Genomic DNA, 24,835 nt, shown 5'->3' with positions numbered 1-24,835 from the left:
TTTTCCCCACCCGCGACTGTATAAGACTCGCCCCCTTTTTTCTACACATTTTTTAGGGAAAAAAAAAAAATTTATCACTGAATATTATAATGAATTTATAGTATTTCAAATATAAAGTAATAAGTAAGTCTACTTTCAACAAATACCTAATCTAACTAGGAAAGAGTACCCACCTTTTAATCTTCTTTGTCAAAACCCAGAAATTCATCTCTAGAGCTAAATGAAGAGACACTTGAAACCTCTTCTAAATCAGAATCTGAGTCCTCGTACAACAAATTGTCCTCTATACCATCCAGTGCATTACTAATGCTACGCTTCTTAAATGATTTAACCACTGTCTCAGTTTTCACAGCATCCCATGAAGCTTTGACCCACTCATGCACTTGCAAAAAGCTAGGCTTCTTCCTGATGGCATAACCTCAAAATCTGAAGACTGCATCCAGTTGTTCTACTTCTCCTTCATAAATCCCTTAAATGGTTTATTAATACAAACATCTAAAGGTTGAAGCTAACTAGTTAGACCTCCTGGAATTACAGCTAAATGATTACAGCAAGGAATTACAGCTCAATTCCTTGAGTTTATTTTTAACATCTTCTGTTCTGTGAGAATGAAACTGATCCCATACTAGCAGGGCAGGCTTCTTCAACAGTCCGCGAGGGTGCCTAGACCAAATTTTATCTATCCATAACTTCATTCTGCCTCCATCCATCCAGCCTTTTGCGTTAACATGTACAAACACTCTTTTAAGCAGTGTTTCTTTGGGTAGTATCTTCTTTTTAAAAAATCAATAGTGGTGGCAATTTTGTCCCATCAGCACAGCAGGTTAAAACAACTGTGTGGTGAGTTTTTTTGTGCCCCGAAGTTTTAATAGTAGCACCTTTTGTGCCCTTGGAGGGCACATCAAAAAATGAAAGGTCAGCGGAACCTCGTCCACGTTTCCTATTTGTGCAAGTTCAAAATTTTCAAGTTTCCTTGCGTTAATGACGAATCGATGAAATTCAATAATTTTTTTTTCATATTCAGCAGCATCTTTTGTGATATTTTTGTTTTAGTCTGCATATGTAGCTGGCTTCTCTTCATGAATCTTGAACACCATGATGTTGATCCAGTAAAGTTGGCGATCCTTCTGTTAGTGGCTATCACTTTCGCTTGATGAATAATCATTTTTGTAGACACTGAAAGTCCTGCTTTTCTGTGGTCTAAAATCCAAGTATTCAGTTCTGCCTCAAGTTCTGGCCATTTTGCAGTTCCGCTTCATAGGTTATGTTTACTATGGGTTGCTTTTTTTTAGATCCACGTCCTGATTCCACCAAGTTCTTATCATTTTCTCAGTTGGGGGTGGCCCGAAATGCCTCTCTGCAGTCCTCTTTCCATGTTCTTTAGCATCCACAATCACATGTAGCTTGTATGCAATATTGTAGCAATGCCGACGTTTTTCAGCCACAATTTGGCAAGAAATTTAGAGAAAATTTAACGGCAGAAATTTATCACCGTTCACAACAACCACGGCAACATATGCATTCACTGAACTCTACATAACTGGAATGTTCTCACAGACTGCAATGAAGCAAGAAAGAAATCGTGTTACTCGGAATAGAGAATTTCCAGAAATAAAAGTAATAAAAAACTGAGTATCAACATATAAGATGCACTCTGTTTTTCAGACCTATTTTCAAAGAAAAAAAGTGAGTCTTATATGCTGGCAAATACAGTAGTTTAATTATATGTAGTCATTTTAAGAATTTCAGCACAGTTGGACTAAAATGGAAAGGGGGGGAAGTAAAATGCTAAGCACTTCAAGTGTTGATATAATTGAACAGATTTCAGTCAGCTATTAGATTGCTTATCTAAAAATTTTGTTAAAAATAAATAAGCCAACTACCAAGAAACTTTAGCTTAGAAGGAACTGTTTAATGATATTGACTTTTTAAGGCTTTTGCATTATTTAGTTGGATGCGCTTTCAAAATAATGTTAACATGCTCACGTCAGGAAATGTGTTTATGTGCTGCTTCTGCATTATGTGGGCTCACTGACAGTTTATCTTTACTAATTACTCTACTAACTTCTCTAATTGCAACTCTTTCAGGAATTTTTTATTTGAAGTTAGCATTTGTGATCTGTCTTAATGACTAAAAATTTCAAAGGCGATCATACTTATTTCATGTAATTGAACATTTGGACAAATGTTAGGACAATTGTTTTTAGTTACTGTGTTTGGCAGTACAACAGATGGTTTTGCTTGAGTCTATGCAGCGTGGTTTCTGTAGGAGGGGACATGAGTTTCATTTGGTAGCACTGTTTTAATCCTAGTTTTCTAATGGTACTATTTGTTGACAAATATATTACACAGGCTGCAAATGTCTGTACCTTATTTAGTGATAGAATAAAACTACTTGTTTTTCTTGCATCGGCATGTTGTTTGCAATATAAGGACAGCTGCTTCCAGTCTTCTGACAGTATACATGTAGATCATAGGATAAGGCCCTCCATGTGGTTATTTACTGAACTAGCAATGTATACTGCTGTCTCTTATAGGTTATTGAATTTTACAGTACTGAAAGTATTTTTATTCACACCTATTCTTCCTCTTCCTCATATTTTGCAATTCTTTGCATCTTTTAGTAAATCAAGTATAGTAACTAATCAAATATCATTCTCTTTAATTATTATTATTACTATATTTTAGTTACAATTGAAGAAACAATCACAAAGTAGCATGTCTGACACGCAGGAACGAAATTGGCGGGTGCGGTGGAATTCCGCTTGCTTCATGAGATGGTTAGGTTCATGGTGAGAGCTATAATCGCCCCAATGTGAACTTGTTAATCAAGTATCTGCTTCAAATTGTGCAAAAAAAAAAATTTTTTTTTTTTTTACTCCAATACCAAGTTTGTACAAGTTTTTGATCTGATATATTACACAGGACTACATATCAGTACTAAAGGTAGAAGCCATCAAAAACCTGAAATATGGCAAGGTAGCCGAGTCATTTATTCAACTAGAAATGTTCAAATATGGAGTTGTCAGATGGTTAAATTCTAGATTATTGGAGTTGAGCTCTTTTATCTATCTATCTAAAAAGAAAACAGGATAAGAAAGGAAACTTAAACAGGCTGGGTTCTGGCCAGATAGAGGTTGTCAATATCAGTTTTGACAAGACCAGAACCCAGCCTGTTTAAGTTTTCTTTAATTAATTTCTTTAATTAATGCAAGTAGAGCAATCGTGAGAATATAACTGATCTATATTTGAGTACTGTAGATCTGGGAAACTCATATTGATGAGATGACAAGAGAAAAAATTCAAACAACTCAAATAGACTATATATTTCTATATAGTCTATTTGAGTTCTAAGTCAGTAGTTAGAATTGGAGCTATAAAAGATTTAATCCTGCAGGACACCCAAACACAATTAAGGCAGTACTAGTTTCATTGCCTTGTTTAGTTGCTTCACCATAATGCCCAAATAGTTAAGTGAAATGAGTACTCATTGTCCATTTTAATCAGCGGCTGTGGCAATACTGTTAGACTTTGCTGGAATTCAAACACTTCATCACATTTTCGACTTTAATCTATTTCCCTTTCTTTATAACTTATGAAAAGTAAGCAAGTTGTCATAATCAATCCTGACTTATTAAATCCATGCTGCACCCTACTGAACAATGATCTTTACATGTCTGTAACACTACCAGGACTGATAATTTATTTTGCTATGAATTGAATCATTAGACTATTTCCAGTCTTGTTAGGATTAATCAAATGTATTAACATTGATATCTGCTGCTCATCAAATGAGAAGTCCAATCAAAATATGACTGCTATCCTAATAATTTTCATCGGCCCCCTTTCTCTTGCTTCCACAACTGCTATTATGGTGTGGCATCTCTATAAGACTTTAAACATTTCAGGAGGTATGCCGTATCACCTCATTAGGACTGCTTCTCTTAGATTTGTTTGGGAGGATTCAAACATATAATCTCAGATGTTTTGTGAATTAAATCCAATGAATTCAGTGGCTATAACACTGGGAAGTTGCTATCATGTTTGAACCACTTCAATGATACCAGTAATGTGGCATGGAGCATTATCTTTCTGATACACTTGTCATATGTGGAAGGGAGGCACAGGTGTGTACCTGCTACAGTGGATAGTTGCTTTATAGCATTCATAGTATTGTCTATAGGTATCAGCTTAGATTCCAGGAAGCATCTTCAGTACCTACCATAGCACTGCAAGTTTCTGTTGTACCTTGACATTGGGAGTGACTTCTCCATCGCCTCCTAACCCATCCTCTACACAGCATAGCTAGAAATTAGATGATCTAAAAAACAACTTTTTTTTCAGTGGGCCAATGATATCTCTTAGATGTGAAGTGCAGATGCAATCATCAGCTCATATGTAGTAGGAGACATTAGATTCTAGTCTGGGAAATCTGCAGTTTTCTATTGGTTAAACTTCATGGTCAGCTCTTCCATAGTTTGTCATGCCTTATGTAAGCTCATAGACATTTTGTGTATTCACTGTGGTGAACATTGAGGTATAGGTGTATTATCCTGACAACTGCTATTCTGCCCAGTATCCTTTCACTCTTTACAGTACTACAGTTTCCTGGATATGCCATCATTTAACTGGTACCCCACAATCCTGCCTTTTTTTTTTTTTTTTCAAAGCAAGGTTCCTTGTTTAAGTTCTTCAGATGAAGAGTACATGGCAAATATCATTATGATGTATATCACCTTTCACTGTGAATGCTCCTTGTGAGGTCAAATGACTAATTTTGAAATAATAGGGTGGTCATATTTTGACTAGACTATCATCAACCTATCAATTGCCAAATCATTTAAGCTATCAGCAGTTTTCTTCTGAGTAACCATTAATAAGTAACATGCACACAAAATCTTTCAATGACAGCTCATACAGAAGGTGCTGGTTATACTAAATTCATTTGTTATCCTTTACACATGTTCTAAAAGCTTTATTTTTCTCCTTATTTAATTTAGTTAATGATAATTATAAATCATCTATTAAGGATGACAGATAAGAATGCTCTTTCCATAATCATTTTTTGCAGCATAATTTTTTTTTTTGAGAACTTTGGTTATTTTTCTGGCTAACTACAGATTTTATTTAGTCCTATATTATGCATAAATATGCTTAATTGTTTGCAATTATTTATCATACTTGGTTAGTTTTTCTTGAAATTTGACTGCTTTCTCGTTACTTTTTTGTTCACATTAATTCTACTTCCACATGCCTTATTGCATAAGGTCTTGTAGATAATCATCAGGATCTATCATCAGTTTTTTATATAAATCGAAATGTGCGATTTAAGATATGGGTTTACTGCTCATTATCTCTTGTACTTATTAAGCACCACACTGTCAACCAAACAAACATGCCCCTTCCCATTTCTTTATTTGGTCTCTTCTAAGTACTACAGTCAGTGCTTACTCATTACAAGAATCAGAGCCAAAATTCAATCTGCTACTTCTATAAAATCAGTGACATAACTGTCCAATCCAATTATAATAATCTACCATTTATCCAACCTTCATGACAATCCTGAAATTAACCAACCCTTGCATGTCATCTGACTTTTGGTAGAACCACCATATAAATGTACTTCAATTTTCAGAACTTGTTGTTCTGCAGTTAATAAAATATAAATAGGATAAATTAATATAAGCAGTCAGGTTTCTGTGGAGTTTCCTGGCTATAAGAGGCCTTTGAGCTTAACATGAAAAAGGAAAATAGAATTTTGTGTGCTTTCTTATGTTTATGCTTCTGTGAGGATTTCAAATTGGACAAAAACTATGTGGGGATTATTCTGCTGATTTTAACCAAATTCAACTGGCATCTACCCTACAACAACCCATCCCAAAGAAGGGTGATAAAAGTCAACCAATTGCTCTCACGTCTGTTCTCTCAAGCTATGGAGGTCATCAACAAGCATCTCTTGAACCGCCTAGAGTCGCCAACTAATCAGTGACCAGCAGTGTGAATTCAATCACTTTCGATCTACAGCTGATCTTGCTTATACCACTCACATGGTTGCCCTTGACATTTCAAAGGATTCAATCAGGCTTGGCACAGGGATCTGCCCTATGGTCTGGATCGCCAACTTTCTCACTGATCACTCACTGCGTGTCATGGGCAGTTTACTCTCCTCAGATTTCCCCACTAGTGCAGGAGTACCCTAGGGTTCTGTTCTTTCACCCATTCTTTCTCTTGTATATAAATGACCTGCTCTCTGACTTCTCCGATCCTATCCATAGCTTTGCTGATGACGGCACACTCCATTCCTCATTTTCATTTGACAAACCTTGTAGTGCTCAAGTATTAGCATCCTCAAGATCTACCATAACCAGTGACCTGAACTCCAATCTCCTAGCTATATCTCAGTGGAGAAATGACAACCTTGTAAACTTCAGTGCCACCAACACTCAGTCCTGTCTGATCCCTTGCAAGGAGCTCGCATGCCTCCTCCTTACCTTCAGTAATACTAAATAATACTTCAGTAATACAGTCAAGACTAGAATAACCACACTTCAACTATAGCTTCTGCAGCTGCCAAAAAACAGTGTACTTTTTCATATAAGACACTACTTAGCACCTTCCTAACGTAACTCTATACAAAGCTTAAATCTGCCCAGCCATGGAATATTGCTCCCATATTTGGGGTGGTGCACCACAATCCTCTAAGATTGCTCATTTCTGTCCAGAAAAGGGCAATCTGGCTAATTAATAACACCCTCTCTTACCCACTTCAATTCCTCTGACGTTCAGTTTCTGCCTTGTGCCTCTTCTACAGATACTTTCACGGACAGTGTTCTGCTGAATCTGCCACTTGTTTCTCCACTCTCATCCAAAATCATTAAAACAAGATCCACTGCTAACCAACACCCTTTTACAGCCCACCTTTTACAACCCTTGAAACTTATTGAACCAACTTCACCGCCTCCTTTCATTCCATCTACTTCTGTCCCTTGGAACATTCTCTCCCACTCTGCCTTCTGCAGAAGATCACAACCCTCCACTGTTCAAGCAAAATGTGAAGATTTCTCCTGTCCACACATGACACTAATGTGCTTTAGGTTATGTGGCCTTTCATGTGTGGATCAGATATTTAAAAAAAAAAAAAATTGAAATATAGCTATTTCTTATAATGCTTATGATCTGGAAGATTTAGCCCAATCAAAAAGAAGTGAGTTGTACTGAAAAGGCAGGTGTCTGATTGCATTTTAGCACTTGCATTTAATCATTTGAATGTACAGTCATACCCTGACTTCCGCGAATCCGGAGTTATATGGTTTCTTATGTACGTATTCTCGTCCCACTTAATGCCTCACCACTAGTCGTATCTTTCCGGCGCATTCAACAGTGTCACACTGATGTGTTTCGCGCAGTCTCCATTCATACAAGATTTTTATAGTCTACAAAACCTTGCGATCGTTTAATGTTATGTTCTTGATAAAAATTTTATCACATAAAAAATAATAGTCATCCAAAAGAAACAAGTCAGATTCTTCTACAGCTAGCAAGAAAAGAAAAACATTGACTTTGGAAGCAAAACTCAACATCATTAAGGATTTTGAAAGCAGAATGAAAATTTGTGAGCTAGCAAAGAAGTTCGATCTACAGGAATCCACAGTAAGAACAATCATAAAAGAAAGGTTTACAGATTTTGGAGGACATGCAATCTAACGAGGAATGAATTGTAGCCGCAAAGCAAGGAATAAAAAAATCATTAACTTTGTGAAGAAATTTTGCGTGACAAGAAAAAGACATTATGCTGTCAGACGAATCTATTAGATTTTATGAAACCATTGACATCGAAATAACTTTTTTTTTTATGTACGAAAAACTACAATTATGATTATATTTCTTAAAAAAATAGGTGTTTTTGTAAACCTTTGGTCCCAATTGTATGTTTTTATATATAAATTACATGCAAAATTATACCCCGAGTTACGCGAATTCGACTTACGCGCTTTTTTGTTGGTCTCGCCTACTGCATAATTTCGGGGTATGACTATAATTCCTTCATGAAATTAGGGCAGTAAACCAACTTCTTCTGACATGCTAGCAGTCAAATTGTCATAGAATGCAGAAGCCTGCATTTCCAATTTCCATGGAATTGGATAGGATTCTGGCATAGAAGGCCACTCACCAAATTACATATGATCTTCCTTTTTTGTAATTCAGTAGCTATTCTTCTTTGCTTATTCATTGTACTTAATGTTGGATGTTCTTTTCAGATATAACATAGCAGGGCTTACTTTTTACTTTTTGACTCATACAAAAATTATCTCTGAACTCGAACTTGTTGATCAGCACACTCCGTTCTTTCTACCCATTGTGACAAATCTTGTAGTGCTTAAACATCCCCCAAAATCTTTACTATACTTTACTTCCTCCTTTCCTTTTTATAACTAACAGTCAAGATGGGATTCAGATTTTCAGTATTACAAATTCCTGATGTAGATGATTAACCAGAATGCCTTCTTTTGAAGATGTTCTGGCTAATCAATCCTCACAGATGACTCCTAGTATCCCATGGTCTATCTGCATTATGCCTTTTCTATAGAATATATTCTGTAGAACTGGCATCTCTTCTAATTTTTCTAAGCCAACAGTTATCAGCACTAGAGCCACCCATTTACAGTTCAATTGCTAATCCACTTCCATTCTTTTTTTTTTATTCCATTTTAGACTTAAATGTTATTTCTCAGATTTCAACCTTCAGCTGCTCAAAGAGATAGAGAGAAGGAATCTATATTTAAATATATATATAATTCTCGTCTCGTTTGTGTGGAAGTGATATGAATAACCCGCCTTCTTAGCACTTCTCATTCATCTGCAAAGATTTTTTTTTAAGATTAACATTGTCATTGGTCACTTTGAGACATCAAAAATGACCTTATCTCCCACAATAATCATTTTCTCATTTAATTTAAACCATTTACAAATTCTTTAATTCCATGCATTTGTTATACTATTAACTCACTTTCAGCCATTTGCAATCAATTTTAGTTAGGTTTTGTTTCAGAATCTGAAAACTTTTATTTTTTATATATAGACTTGCTGGTCTTAATGGAAATGACAAGGTTTTTTCATCCACAGTGGTATTTAGCAGCAGTGAAAGGGTTTAATTTTTGGTGTTTTAAGCATTTAATTCTCTCTCTCCATCCTAATGTTGTGAAAATTAATTCCAATATAAACAGCCCAAAAAATGTTCTGTTATTTAAAAGCCCTTAAGCGCTTGTGATGATTTGAGTATTAATCCTTATCTAGTGGATTGCTGGTTGTAACGTTTTCTATACTTTAATTTTTCAATAATTAGTGACATATTACATAATTTTGGCATTGGTATATGTAGACTAAAACATTTGACCCTTCATTTGAGTCTTTTCTAACTAGTCTCAAAATTAAGATTAGTAGTATAAGTTTTAGTCATTGTTACTAAATAAATTCCAACATTCAATTCATAGATATTACAAATCTAATGTTCTTTTAGTGTAGCTTAACAGTGATTGAAAGCTAATGAAGCCCTCAAATTTACTGTTTTTAGTTAATGGCTTTGTTATGCTAATGTTAAATTGTTATTTTATATTTTTTTTACCTCTTATAGGTAGCAGTTGAATCTGTTGAACTTATTCCATGTAGTGAACAACTTTTGTATTACTGTGGGCAACCATTAGAAGATAGCTGTTCTTTGACATCATGCCTTCCTGATGGAGCCACTGTGGATGTCTGTGTTAGACTGAGAGGAGGTAAAACATTTTGCACTGTTTATTTGTCTTATAAATCAGTAATTATATAATTATCCTTTTAAATTAAGGTAATTTATCTAGAGCAGTTTTGTAGTCCAGTTCTTTCATTATACAGATGCATCTTTGTCACATAGTTATTCTACATAGCTGGTTAATGTGAACGTTGAAACTTTCATGAATATAGTATACTTTTTTTTTTTTTTTTTTTAATTACCGCCAAAATAAGTTATTTGTTGGTATATAGAATTTGGACTTAGTTCATGTATTAAGTTAGGCGTAAGGAATAAAGCTTGCATTTCAAGAGCAAAATGCCCTTGAATGGTCCTGCACAACCATTCACAATTAAAATTATCAGAATTAGTTCGTCTTTCAAATGCTTAACTTTGGTGGCCTGTTTATCTGAATGGATAGCAATAAATGTTTTCCAACAAGCTGTATGAAACCCACTATGGACAGATGTTTAAATGTCTTAGTGGGAGGTGAATTTCATTGCCTAGTGAGATCATTGCCCCACTTATTAGCAGCCTGAAGAAGTTTGAAAAAGTTCCATGTTTGATCTGGTTAGGATTAATTTTAAAAATTCTTTATTCCACTCACAGTACTAATAAAAATTAAATGTTTTTTTTTTTTTAGTCAGAGGCCAAGTCTAGCCCTAGATGTAGAGTCCAACAACAAAATATTTATCTGATATTTTATTTGATAAATTAAATTTTTTTAGCTTTTGTTATTTCACTACAATATTCTTTTGTGATTATTATATAACTATTTTTTATAACATTTTATTCCTCAGAAATTAAATGAAGCTGATATACACACGCACACGTACACAAGAATGAAAATAGTAGTTACATACTACTGTCACATATATTAATAGATTAATTTTGATTTTAAATAAATAGGAAGAAAGCAGTTAATATTTTAGTCCTGAACAGTGGAATTTTTTGAATTACTGATTGTGAATGTCTTTAAAATTGTATTGCTTTTTGTCCTCTAAAGAACCAATACAGCTTATTTTCTTTTGTTAACATGTATGAGGTTCACAATCAAAATGGACCAAGATATCTGGAATCTTTTAGTTTCTGACTCATTAATTGTAGGGAAATAAAATTAGTCCGACTAGGGTTAGTGTTTCCTAACTGACATGGCACTGAAAACTATCTGCCTTTTGCAGAATGTGTTGCACTATGGATAAAAAAAGGGCAGAGAATAAATCTTAACCTCAGGCAACATTATTTTTTAGATTGGTCCAGTGGACTCGGTCTACTGGGCATTTAATCTATGAGCCTCCAAAAATCATTCAGTAAAACAGATCTTTTGGTTGGAAATATCTGTTTTAGGACAGTGTTTCTCAAACTTCAGACATCCACGTACCCCTTCTTAAATTTTCATTATTACCAAGTACCCCCTTATCAAAATAATAATAATAATAAATAAATAAAATATATTTCGTTGTAAATGTCTATTTTATTTGAATTTAGATGTACATGTAAACAAAATCTGATTTGACAACCTTGCAGCACACCACTAGTCATCTGTTTTTGCCTCAATTCTGCCCCTCCATATACCACTTTTTGATATCTGTCCAGCAGTCACCTTCTTATCCACTTAACCAGTGTCATATCCATCCCCATTTGTTCTAATTTGTGTAACAGAGTTCCATGTGGTATTGTGTCAAAAGCCTTCGCAAAACCATCATGTAGCCATTTCCTTTATCCAACTCAGTTGTTATGCTAAGGCATGACTGACCCTTTACAAAGCAATATTGACCCTCATAGAGTCATTAACAAACTTTATAAAGATACTATAAATTTTTACTTACTTGAAATAATTTATCATCAATGAGAGGAGTGAAATTACTTGTGGTGAGATGAAATTACAGCAAAATTTGGCTCTATAGTTAATTTCAATCTCAGATGCAGTTCGACATCTATAATGCAATTCCTCTTCATCTTAATATCTACAAATTAATTTCGGCCAACTGTGCGAAGTTGGCTTAAAATCCAACTTCGCATAGATATGAACTTGGAAAAAGAAAAATGAACCTTAGAGCTTTATCTGTTAACTCATATATCATCATTCTGTATTTGTAGCCAAAATGATGATAACGTATTCTTGTTGTATTTATTTTTTAGGAAACTATCAGAAGCTAGTTCTAAAAGTTGTTCTTCTATTGACGATAGACCCTTTGGGATAGATTTGTTGATATTGAAAGGGTATTTTATCCACTCAATATTAATGTCCAATTCAGGGAAATACTTTTCTAGATTCATTTGTAAGCTTTATAAATGATGCATGATAGTAATTTTCACGTCATCATCAATTTGTTCATTTGAACTTGCGAGCAATTCATGAAGAGATGGAAACGTGTCAAATTCTCCATTACCAACCTGCTTTTGCAAGCATGGCGTTCACTTTATCTTGGACATGAAATATAGAAATTTCCTTGCCTTGTAAAGATAAATACAGCAAATATATATCTGCCAGGTATGTTAATTGACTGAGCCATTTCCAATTATGTAAATGCTTTTTCAATTCAAACTTTTCATCAAGAAAAACTTGTAGTTCATTCTGAAGTTCAAATAAACGAGTAAGGACTTTTCCACGAGAAAGCCAACGAACATCGGTATGGAAAAGAAGTTGTGTATAGTTGCTTCCCATTTCTTTGCAAAGTTGAGAGAAAAGTCTGGCATTTAGAGGACGGCCTTTAATATAATTTGATTTTTACAGCTTCAACAAGAACTTTTCTTAGGTCTGTAGACATCATATGTGTAGCCAAAGCCTCCCTGTGTATGCAGCAGTGTGTCGACTTTGCATCTGGTGCAACAGCTTGAATCCTTGAAAGAAGCCCTTTTTTAGATCCGATCATGGATTTCACTCCGTCCGTGCTTATTTCAACACAACTTCTCCAATCAAGCTTGTTTTGATGCATAAAGGTATTTATACCGTTGAATATTTCTTCTCCTGTTGTATGTTCTGGCAAGGGTTGGCAATATAAAAGGTCGTCATGAATTTTTTTTTTTCATACCTAATGAACACTCGAAGATTTGTAATGTCGTGGATTTATCTACCTGCAACGCATAATAACGACTCTTACGTATATCAGATAACAATGTTTGTTTTATATTTTCAGCCATTTCAGTGATTCTTCGATGAACAGTACTATTAAATTTGAAAGGCAAATCTGATCAAATGATCTTGCATTATCTCCGATCATAATTTCTGCTATTAATGGCAACACACGATATGCAGCTTCTAAAGCCTTCATATTTTCACCTTCTGACATGATCGACATCACTTTTTGAGATTCTTATAAATTTTTTAGTTTATTTTGAAAACATTCCACAGGTTTGTCCTAAATTCAAAATGGCGATTTAAATTAGATGGTCTCATGCTTTCATTTTTTAAAGTTTCACCGCAAATTACACAATGGAATAGGTTCCTCTTAATTTCCCGTCCATGAAAATCCACATTTCAAGTAATTTAAATCGTACTTACGAAGTTTTCTCATCTTGTTCCTGGTTGGTTCTTTAGAGATGTCAGACGACGCACACTTATCAATTTCACTTGATCCAGATACAATATCAACGTTTTCTTGTTGCTGACAGCTACTTGTATCTGTTGTGTTCTTCTCTTTTGTGCATTTTAAAAATCCAGTCTTTAACCAATAATCCATACTTAAGAATTTGAAAGCTAAAAAAATTACCATATTTAACGAACAGTCCTTCAACAAATGGATAGTGAAAGCAGAGCTTGAAACAAACAGCTCAGTAGTATATCAGTACTTCAGAAAGCTATCAAAAACCTGAAATGCAAAATCTGAGCTGGAGTAACTACTTGACATTATAAAAGCTTTGCAGCTGTCCTGTGATCCAGAATGCATGGTCACAGTTGAACCCCAGATGATTGAAGTAGAACTCTCATTGCACAAATTTATGAAGGGAATGCAATTAATATTCATATCTTTAAAAAGCCTTGCTGATCTTAAAAAGGTAATAAGGCTATTCAAAACACTAAATCTGTATGGTGTGAATAGAACTCTAAAGGGTGAAGGATCTATGGAGAAAAATTGTTTGATAAATTTGTAAAGCAGGATTTTACACCTTCTCAATTGCTACTTCTAATCTGTATGGATCATATCACTAAAGTGGTTGAAATTCAAATAGATCTTTCATTCTTGATAGATATAAATCTGCAAGTTGGTCTTAAATTTTTTTTTTTTAATATGAAAATCTGCAATAAAAAGCAGGCTGTGAATGAGGTAGGGAAACAACTATTCTCATGCAGCAGTAAACCTATGAATTGGTTATACATTTCAAACTGTTCTTAGTGAAGGTGACAAATGTAGAAATACATAATAGAATAGAACATAAGTAAGGCTGGCATTATACAATTGATCGAATTTTTACCATGAATCAGAATGATTAAAAACTGATCACTTCAGAAATTGCTCATGAGAAATTTTTAGGAGTGGGAGAATGACCAAATGGGTATCAGTTAGAATCATTCACTTTTTAAATTCAAGAATGTGTGAGCAGACCCACTGTTTATGTGATATAACTTAATCAGAATGAGAGATTAGCAAAAATGTGCAAAAAAAAAAAAAATGCAGTTAGGAGGACTAATTAAACCTGAAACTAATCTTGCTTCTGTCATATTTGGTACATCCCTTGTGCCAGAAAGTTTTCAAGGAACTTTTTGTTAAGGCTCCTCTTCAGCTTGAAGGTGTAAAATCTTGTATAGAAGGATTTTAGAATAAAATTTCTTCTATACTGATTTTTGGAAATAAAATGAATTTTATATACTTAACTCAAATTTTCTGTATTAAACATTTCTAAAAAATGTTAGAATTAATTAATAAAATATTGTACAGACAAAGAATTAACTCAGCATGCAAGACCTGAGGCTATCGCAACTCGCAAAGGTCAGTGAAGTACAGGGTTTCCCGACTTGATTCAGTGACCGCCGGCTGGCTGTCAAGAAAATCCGGGCGATTAAATCGGTAAGAGTTCCAAGGTCGGGAGAAGAGAATAGAGAGGGGACTAATAGAAGGAAAAGGGGCTTTTTGGTGTGAGCTATTCGTGCAAGGTTTTGTCAGCGTGAGTCTTTTGGAGGCTAGGCTTTCCAGTCCCGGTTTTTCCTTTCCTGCTCTAGCTACGAGGTGTTTCCAGTGCGTCCTGCTGTTCCAAGGACAGGAATCCACGTCTCGCCAGCCAAAGCCTGGCGATGATGGGAGGCTCGTAATAGCAGTGCCAATCTACTCCAGAACCCCACCGCTATATTCCTTGACGATCACCACATGTGACGTATCATCGATGTTGTAAAAAAAAAAAAAAAAAAAAAAAATACCTGTGTGAATTTTACTGGAAAGTAGGTGTCAATGATCTCTAGGGTTTATGAACTGGATGATAAAGTAACAAGTAAGACTTTTTTGTGTAGGACTTTCCTAGATGTGAAATTAATGGCAAAGATTGCTGAAATTTTTTTGTTTGTTAGCATAAAGAATAGTAGCAAAGACAAAGCCGAATTGTTGAAAATAATTGTAAAGTAGCTTTGCAGAGTTATGAGGAATTAGATAATGTTATATATTGAAGGTATGCGAAGGTTTTAGTTAAGCCTAATAAGATATATATAGTCTGAGTTAAATTAATGTAAAGTGTGTGCAAGTCTGCTCCTGTGTCTGAATTATATGTGAGCACATTTAATTGCATTAGTCATTTAGCTTAAGAGAGAATTATTGTTTAATTAATCTAGTGGAGAACCAGACACATGATTTTCATGTCATTGTATTTAGTGAAATTGAGTTGAATTAATTTAGTATGTGTAGTGTTACTTTTTTTTATGTATCTTGATTTAGCATGAATAAATTGTTTGTCAAATAACTTGCCTGATTCCGCTTGACCAATGCACTTCTCATAAAAAGATAGCACTTGTGTGAGCTTAAGAGTAAAAGTAGCCATGACTGATGAATAGTACGACTTAGAGATATTTCCGTGTTGTGCTGAGCGCTTTTTTTTTGCATGTATTGGAAGATATACAATTCCTCTACGCAATCTCTGATGGCACAGTCGTAAATACAAATAAATTTTCAGAGATCATTGTGAGAAACAGCCAGCTATTTAGACAAAGGAATTGGCTCCAGCCAAAGGCAATTCCTAATATTCTAAAATACGTACATGTGAAATAGCATAGTCACAACCTTGAGAGGGGGAAATTAAATTGATAGACTGAAAGGATTAAAAGTTGGTCTATTTCAAGCAACGAGATCAAACTCAGAGTTAAGACTGTAAAGTTAAGTAAGATTACTTATGTAAATAAGTTAAATAAGAAAAGAGCAGAAATATTGAATATACATTTCGAAGTAGCATTTATTTATTATGGTAGACAGTACATCTTCATTACAGATAACTTGCTCATAGAATGCATCTAGCAATTTTTTGCTTCTTGTATGTGAATTAAATAGAATTTTTTAATTCTTACATACATGACTTCTTTCATCTTTTCAACAGGTAAGGTCCATGGTTCTCTTGCTCGTGCTGGTAAGGTAAAAGGGCAGACACCAAAGGTAAGACTTGAGTTTAATTATTGATTCTTGTACCGCATTCTATAGTATTAAACTTCTATTATATGTAATAGACTAGAGGGTAGGCAATGTGTGGTTTGCATTCCATATGTGCATGGTTTGACAAATACCTGTGGCAAAAAATTTTTTCCAGTTGGCGAGTAGTAGAGCCATTCTAGCAACAACAACAAAAAATAATGTAACGATTTTTTTTCCAAAAAAAATTATGTTGTTTATACTACTCTTCCATTTCTTATTAGTTTCTCCTTCAAATGGTGCTTCCATAAAGGAAATCTTCTCCAAACAAAGATACAGCACCTCTAATCAGTTCACAGAACTTTTTGACTTATTGGGACATAATAAAAAATGGAATGTCCACTGTCTGTGTGTGGATGGGGAGGGACTTCATCAAATTCCTGAAATGTACCCTCAAGGGGTGTACAGGATATGATAGTACTACATGAAAAATTTACATCATTACTAACTTCCTATCTACAATTTTCCTCCAGATCAGTCTGTTACTTGTCAAGACTCCAATATTATCAGATCTTATATTTCTGTCGTCTAAGGCACTGTACCGTACCAATCCACTTATATCTTGGTCTTCCTCTGCGTCGTTTTCCTGCCAACCTGGCAGAGAACACTTGTTTTGCCGATCTTTCCTCGCCCATTTTGTTTAAATGACCATGGGATTAGCTTTGCTAACACATTCCTGGATGCTGACAACGTCAAGTTTCTTCCATAATATCCTTGTTTTTAATATATTGCCATTGATGCCATCTGTTCATGCCTCTAATCTTTCTCGGGATTCTCATGTCTTTGGTCAAGTGTTTTACTTCTGACCCAGCTCTCAGATCCATAAGCTAAAACTGGTTTGAACACATTCAGTAGGAAGTCAACTGAATAAATTCAGTTGACTTCCTATTATAACAGTTTTATTGATTCTGTTGTCTATTTCCATATTTAATTTACCATCTTCACTAAAAATTGTCCCTAAGTAGGTGAAATGTTGTTACTTGTTCCACAGGTTCTCCGTTCGCAATGCAGTTGACATTTTCAGCGATTCTGCCTATTTTCATTGTTTGTCTTTTTATTGCTGACCTTTATACCATATCTATTACAACAGTTACTTAATTTAGTCAAGGAATCTTGCAGACTCTTACCTGATTTATTGATAAGTATAACATCGTCCGCATAAAGCAAAGAGCTGATATTAACATCTCCAATTTTGATATCATGTTTAATACCACTTTCCTTCATAATGAGATCCATATTGTTAATGAATAACAGGGGATAATGTACATCTGTGTCTCACACCAGATTTAACGTTAAACCATCTTCCTGAACTTCAATTCTAACTGCTGACTTACAACTCAAATAAAGACTATGTATTGCTTGATATAATGCCCCATTGACACCATATAACTGTAGCGTATTGAATAGCTTCTCTCTTGGCACCATGTCATATGCCTTTTCCAAATCGACAAAACTTAAATGCAGATCTTTGTCATATTCCCATGATTTCTCCACTATTTGCTGTAAAGTGAAGATCTGATCCTGACAGCCTCTATTTTACCTGAATCTTCAAGTTTTTTTTCTCAACCATTTCTAAAGTATACTTGCATATATCTTACCAGGAATACTCAGTAGGGAAATACTTCTGTAATTCTCACATTCAGTATTATTTCCATTTTAATACATGGGTACTATGAGAGCTCTACTCCAATCATCAGGAATTCATCCCTCTGTCCAGGCTTTCTGAACTATGCAGTGCAGCCACAGCAAGACTTTTATACCACCATATTTCAGCATTTTTAGTCGAATATCATCTACTCCTGCTGCCTTTCCACATTTTAAGCCTTTGATGGCTTTTTCTACTTCAAGTATGGATATGCATTCCTGACTGTATGCCTTTTGAGAGTGTTTTACACTGTGCTATCACTGCTTGTTTCATTTAGCAATTTCTTGAAGTAATTACTCCATACTTCAAGGATATCTTTTTCTTCCGTCATCATGTCACCTTTATCATCTCAAACTCCTTTTACAGCACTCTTTCTTCCATTTCTAAGCTTCTTCAACAACCTCCAAAATATTTTGCCCCTTCTTGATATTTTCTATGCTCATGCCAAAGTCCTCCCATGACTTTTGCTTAGCTAGTTTTACAGTGTTTAGCTTTCTTACATTTGTCTTTGTATTCTCTAAGAGCACAAGGTGACTTATTTGCCAAAAACTTTTGATATGCTTCTTTTCCTTCACTGCTCTTTAACTTCCTGTGTCCACCATGGGGTTCTGATTTTTCTGTCCTTGCAGACAACCTCACCACATGACTGGCTGAATCAATCAGTGTTTTCTTCAGGACTTGTCAGTGAATCTCCAAGGTTTTGTTCCTGTTCTCAAACTCTTTCATTTTTTCTTCAATAATGTTTTTAGTCTACAGTTCATATCTGATAGCTGCTCAACTTTTATTAGCTTTAAAACTTTCTTACATGTGATTCTTTTGAATATGAAATTCAATTTTATCCTGCTCAAGAGACTAAATAGTGATCACTTCCAATTTCAAATCCTCTGTACACTCTGGTGTCCTGCACCAGGGAGAAAACATCACTATCAACAATAACATAGTCAATGAGACTTTTCTTATTTCTTGGCTGTTCTCTCCATGTGAATTTGTGCATATTTGTATGTTGGAACATGGTGTTAGTAATAACCAGTCCATGTCTTGAGCAGAAATTCAACAGGTATTTGTCATTATTATTAGATTTGCTCTTTTCTCCAAATTTTCCCAAAACATTTTTGTATGTCTGACAATCATTTCTTACTCTGCTATTTAGATCCCCAACAAGGACCAACTTTTCCTTTTTCATTGTGTCAGATGCTTTCTCTAAATCCTCAAAAAATTCCTCCACCTTCTACCTTAGTAGAACCTTCTGTGGGAACATAGGCACAAATAAGTCTCATTGCCCAGTTTCCCATTGATATTTGCCCACATCACTACTTGAGAACTGCCTGCCATTCAAGAAGATTAGCCTCGTATTTAGTGTTGAATACATTGGCTACTCCTTCTTTTCCTTGATTGTCATTGCCTGAATATAACATTTTGTATTTATTGCTCAGAAAGATCTCACCAGTTCTTGTCTTTTTTTTTTTTTTTTTTTGTTTCAGTCACCCCTATTATGTCGATCTGGTACTTATCTAATTCCTTAGCTAGCTCCATTTCTTTGCCATTCAGGCTTCTTATGTTGATAGTTCTGATCTTTAATTCTGATGTGAGTTGGGGTGTGTTTTCAGATTTGTTCCAGTAGCTGACTTTTCACTGTTTGCCCTGGTGAAAACATCAGGGTCCTTGTTTAACCAGGCCATGTCCCAGCTGGCATGCAATTTTGTAATTTGGTTTAAGCCAATAAGAATTACAACTTGGTCAGCTAAATCCCAAATTGCAAGCTCATCTTCGTTCGTTTAGTATCCAGGTAGATACCCAACAGGGTGCACCAAGAGAAGGTTAGGATTGGACATTAGGTCAGAACCCCTGGTCGGTTCTCTGCATTCCTTTTAAAGGCCATGTGGAGGTCTCCTCTCAGTCATACAGCTTTGACCCTTAAAGCACCCTGAGGGCAAGTAAATTTGTCATAGGAATTTGCATGATTTATCTACCCCTTCATGTGTGACTCTTTGAACATGCACATTTTGGTTGAATGCTTGTTCAGATCAACTTACATGAATAGTTTGAACAGTTATTTGACATTTTTAATGTAATTGCAGCTTTAACTTTTAGCTTACGTGTATGACATGCAAACACTGCAAGTGCTTCATTTTAGTTTGTCCGCACAACATGTGCAGAGCATAGTTGGCAGAGGTTGAGTATGCAATAGTTAAAACAGAACAAAATAGCTGTGCTCAATGAGTAGCTTACTGAATGCATATATAAATAAATTTGAAATTATTTGTTTTGGTGCCATCTGCAAGCAAATATTTTCAAATATCAACATTTGTTTATTCATATGGGAGTCTTTCCCCCCCCCCCCCACTGTCTCTTAGGACTGGTTGAGCCCTCTTAATGAGGGATTAAATGTGTATTTTATGACTAGTTCTGTGTATGTTCGTGAGCTGGTTTGCCTGTTCTGAGGGACAAAAAATCTGAGTTTCCAGGTGACTCTCGAACTCCATGTGAGACTGGCTAACCCACCTATAGTCAAAAGAGACCAAATAAAGATAAAATTCCTCAGTTCATGGACAGAAATCAAACCCAGGTCTTTGTGACCAAGAGCTTTGTCTATACCGACTGAGCTACAGAGGCTCTAAACATGAACTGTATTAAAAGTAAATCAAGAAACTGTCTGAACACAGAGTTTCTCTGCATGTTCAAAGATAAATTATGGCATACTTACTGATATTGAAACTTTCTCAAGGAGTTCCACAGCAAAAATCACATTAGTTTTTACTCCTCTCTTCACCTTAAGCTGAGATTGAGCTCTTTGTAATTTTTTTTTATTGCCTCAAAAATGACTTTTTCACTCAGAAGATTGATTCCTGTAATAGATGTTTACATAAAATTTTAAATTTCAGTTCTCTCACAAGTCCAATTAAACCTACTCTTGACTTCTGCAGTTCAACTCATTATAGAAAACAAGGGTAAGCTCATTTACTTTAGCAGGCTGCTTAAAATGACCAGAGTCTTAATACTAAAAAATTGTAAAAAAAAATTGATGGCACCCTTTCTACTATTACAAATTCATTTGGTTTGGTGTGATGAATTTATCATAGTATCTTCTTGGAATGAGACTGGTTAGTCCTTGTCTATTTGAGAGCAGCAGTTGAACACGCATTCATGTTTTGGTTGACTGTTCAGGCTAACTTGCATAAGCAGATGGGGCATTAGTTTTAGACGAGCTTCAGTTGTGATTGGATACCCTTTTTTAATGACTTAACATTTTTAGATAACATTACCTCAATGAAAAAAAAATTGAGATCTGCTCAGTCTACTTGCTGAACAGATTGCATCTCTTCTTTCCAATTTACTGGTTAAGTTCATGTCTCACATGGCATGGATGTGTCTGAATGTCTTTAGAAAGTGATTTCCATTGCTTGGTGTGAACACTTCATCCTGTTTATTAAGAGACCTAAAGTGACTAAATGTATCAACCTGCCTCAAGAATTCTGGATTTAATCCTAGTTGACTAATAATGCATGTGCCCTTTCACGTGTTTGATTGTCGTTAAAATAATAGGAGTGCTTAAAGAACTCTTTTAAAAAAACATGGCTGGGTTGAAATTGAACAATGCTTAAAAGAATTTTGAGTATTGAAGGTCTTGAAGTCATCAGATGTGGTTTGCTCAATTTGAATAATGGCCAAATAAAACTCTAATATTAAGTTGAGAAACTTAATATTAGTAGTTACAAAAGGAAAATTGAGAAATTTTCAAACATGCTATTCTGGAAATGACAAAACTTATTGTAAATTTACGATTTTTGACAGACCTGCCGTTTGAATTTTGTTGCAGTAGATGCAAACTATAGCGAACAACAACAGCTTCACTTAAAACTATTGCTTGAGTCATTAATGCTGTTTTAAAATAGCACTGGTTCTGGCCTAAATCCCCACAATTTTTTTGGTCTGACTTATATAATGCCTTTCTTATTCTGTCACCTGTTTAAGCTCATTATTACAAACAGCAGAAGCCCAGTCTCCACAATAATAATGAACTGAATTTCTTGGCAATGGCATCAAATCATTAGGTAAAAGAAATGGTAGGAAACTGTACATAAGGCACAGAAAATGGCAGCATGAAAAAATTACAAAAGCAAACAATGGGAGACAACTTGAAGAGTGTGAAATTATTAAATCGACGATTAATGTTTAAGCTTGATCATATTTCAAAATTTAATGTCGCTTACCTGAAATTTTGTTAAAGAACTAAACTTCAGAATTCAGAACTTTAGAATTTGTTTTACCTTTATGGGTGAAGAATCTTTACAATATTTGCAATTTTAAGAGAACAGCATTAATTCATGCCAGCTATATGTTACAGGATCTCTTTCCATTTAGGAAGGCTGACATTTGCATCAGCTATAAAAATCATTTTCCAACTCCCCTTGACAAACTAATGCAGACCACAGTTAATCACTTGTCTCCTCTTTGTAATTGGAGGCTTGTATTGTTTTTATAATAACAGTACAGAGTGTGCATTTAGTTTGTTGGTAAAGACATTAATATAAGCTAATGTAACATTCATTTTTATCATTTCTAGTTCTTAGTCTCCCATTTAATGTTTACAATTTGTACTTTATTCATGTTGTCGGTGTAAGATTTTCTGCTTCTCACATGGGAATATAGTGGGGAGTGAAGAAATCAGTATTCCACCCCTATAAATTCACAATATCAAACCCTGATTTTTAGGGGGGTGGGGGATTGCCACAATTTGGTATGTGGCTAATTTTCTATTTTGTAATGTTGACTGCCATTTTCACCACCATGCCATAACTGATTCTCTGATGGAGGTTATAGATATGACATTGACTTTTTATGGTATAAATATACTTTCAAAGAAACAATTTTCCAAATATCCTTAACATTGACAGTCACTCTTATTTTCAGATAGTAATCTCATAGTTCTGAGATTAATGGAGCTATAGCATTCCATAAAGATAACTTTGCAGAAAGCTTCATATAGTTGATGGACATAAAAAAACGGCTTCTTGACTAATCTCATAAAAGGTTCTAAACCTTTAGAGCAAAATAAACCTTGGCCCACTTACAGTGAATCAAGATATATTCTAATTTTTATTAGCATTTTCTGGAAACTGCTCTAGAGAAATAACCTTTCTCAATGCTTCTGGTCTCCAGTAAGTTGGACAAATAGTCTTGCAGTAGTACCCAATCTGTACACAGCTAAGAATGATATAAACTTGTTTTGAATTCCTTTTTATTGTATTAACATTCATATAACTGTAAATTTTCATTATTCTCTTCTTAGAGCATTTGTGCTTGAGTTCACCATAAACACTTATCTATATTTTTATTTTTCATCCTATTTAGCACTTATCCCACCAATGGTATTGAGTATACTGTATATTTACAACCTTTTGTGGATGGGATTTGCATTAAAAACTATTTTATTATCTTAATTTTACTATTTTGGTTGTCATTTCAGTGCTTTAATACATAAACTGTATTAGAAGGAATGCTGCATAATTTAAGTTCAGTGCTCCATATTTTTTCATATTCAGGTGAAATTAATGACTAACAATATTCATTCATTAAAAGTTATTTCTTGCTTACTGTATTTGATTTAATCTGTACTAATATCTCACCTCTGGAATAGTAAGGAGGGTGGAGAAAAGGAATTTTTATAAATCATCTCTAATAATTCATATCTTGTTAATCTAATTATCTTTGTGCCTTGATTTTTTTTGGTCATTATTGAACTTTGAAATGTTGTTATGATAGGTTGAGAAGCAAGAAAAAAAGAAAAAGAAGACTGGTCGTGCTAAGCGACGCATGCAATATAACAGAAGGTTTGTGAATGTTGTTGCAACATTTGGTAGAAGAAGAGGTCCTAATGCAAACTCCTCATAAATTTGTATGAATCAATGTTAATAAACATGTTCACTGATTGAGGCACTTCACTGTGTTTTCCTGTATGCGTATGCACACACAGATTTACTGATATTATAAAGTAGTTTAAAATATTCGTTAACAAAAGTTACGGTATTCCAAGTAATCAGTAATTTTCCTTTGAAAGAGTGGAGTGTAACAAGTGTATGCTAATGATGCTGATAGCATACAGCAAATCACCTTCCACACTATTTTTGCTAGAAAGATAAAAATCCCAAATATTGAGTAATAAATCTTTTGGTCCAGATTATATTACAATTGTTCTCGAAAAATTAATACCGTCTTTATGATACTATTATTATTATTTTTTTTTTTTTATCATCATCATCAAATTCCTGCCATATACCCTCAAGGGGTATACAGGATATGACAGTACTACATGAAAAAATTACATCATTACTAACTTCCTATCTACAATTTTCCTCCAAATCAGTCTGTTACTTGTCAAGACTCCAACATTATCAGATCTTATATTTCTATCGTCTAAGGCACTTTGTACCGTATCAATCCACCTATATCTTGGTCTTCCTCTGGGTCGTTTTCCTGCCAACCTGGCAGAGAACACTTCTTTTGCTAATCTTTCCTCTCCCATTCTATTTAAGTGACCATACCATCTAAGATTAGCTCTGCTAACGCATTCCTGGATGCTGACAATGTCAAGTTCTTTCCTAATATCCTCATTTTTAATATGATATTGCCATTGATGCCATCTGTTCACGCCTCTAATCTTTCTCAGGACTCTCATATCTGCGGTCTCTAGTCTTTGGTCAAGTGTTTTACTTCTGACCCAGCTCTCCGATCCATAAGTTAAAATTGGTTTGAACACAGTCTTGTATACAGCTAATTTAGTGTTCCGACTAATTTCTTTCTTATTCCATATGAATTTATTCA

General features: G+C 34.7%; 1 protein-coding gene across 1 annotated transcript in view; it reads left to right on the top strand.

The window, feature by feature from the left end:
• The window catches only part of RpS30 (ribosomal protein S30), a 43,300-nt gene extending 19,350 nt beyond the window's left edge, over nt 1-23,950 (top strand). Inside the window, exons 3-5 of the mRNA XM_090409211.1 lie at nt 9,632-9,773; nt 16,280-16,335; nt 23,777-23,950. Of these exons, the coding sequence (XP_090265337.1) occupies nt 9,632-9,773; nt 16,280-16,335; nt 23,777-23,905 (327 nt within the window). The 3' untranslated portion in view covers nt 23,906-23,950. The remainder of the gene's footprint in view (nt 1-9,631; nt 9,774-16,279; nt 16,336-23,776) is intronic.
• Nucleotides 23,951-24,835: the final 885 nt, after the last annotated feature.

The sequence above is a fragment of the Typopeltis vanoorti genome, chromosome 19 (genome assembly GCF_054136105.1).
Source record: "Typopeltis vanoorti isolate ZY-2024b chromosome 19, IOZ_Tvanoo_1.0, whole genome shotgun sequence".
In the NCBI taxonomy this organism is placed as follows: Eukaryota; Metazoa; Arthropoda; class Arachnida; order Uropygi; family Thelyphonidae; genus Typopeltis; species Typopeltis vanoorti.
The sequence above is the reverse complement of the archived record's forward strand: the minus strand, read 5'-3'. Positions and strand labels throughout refer to the sequence as shown.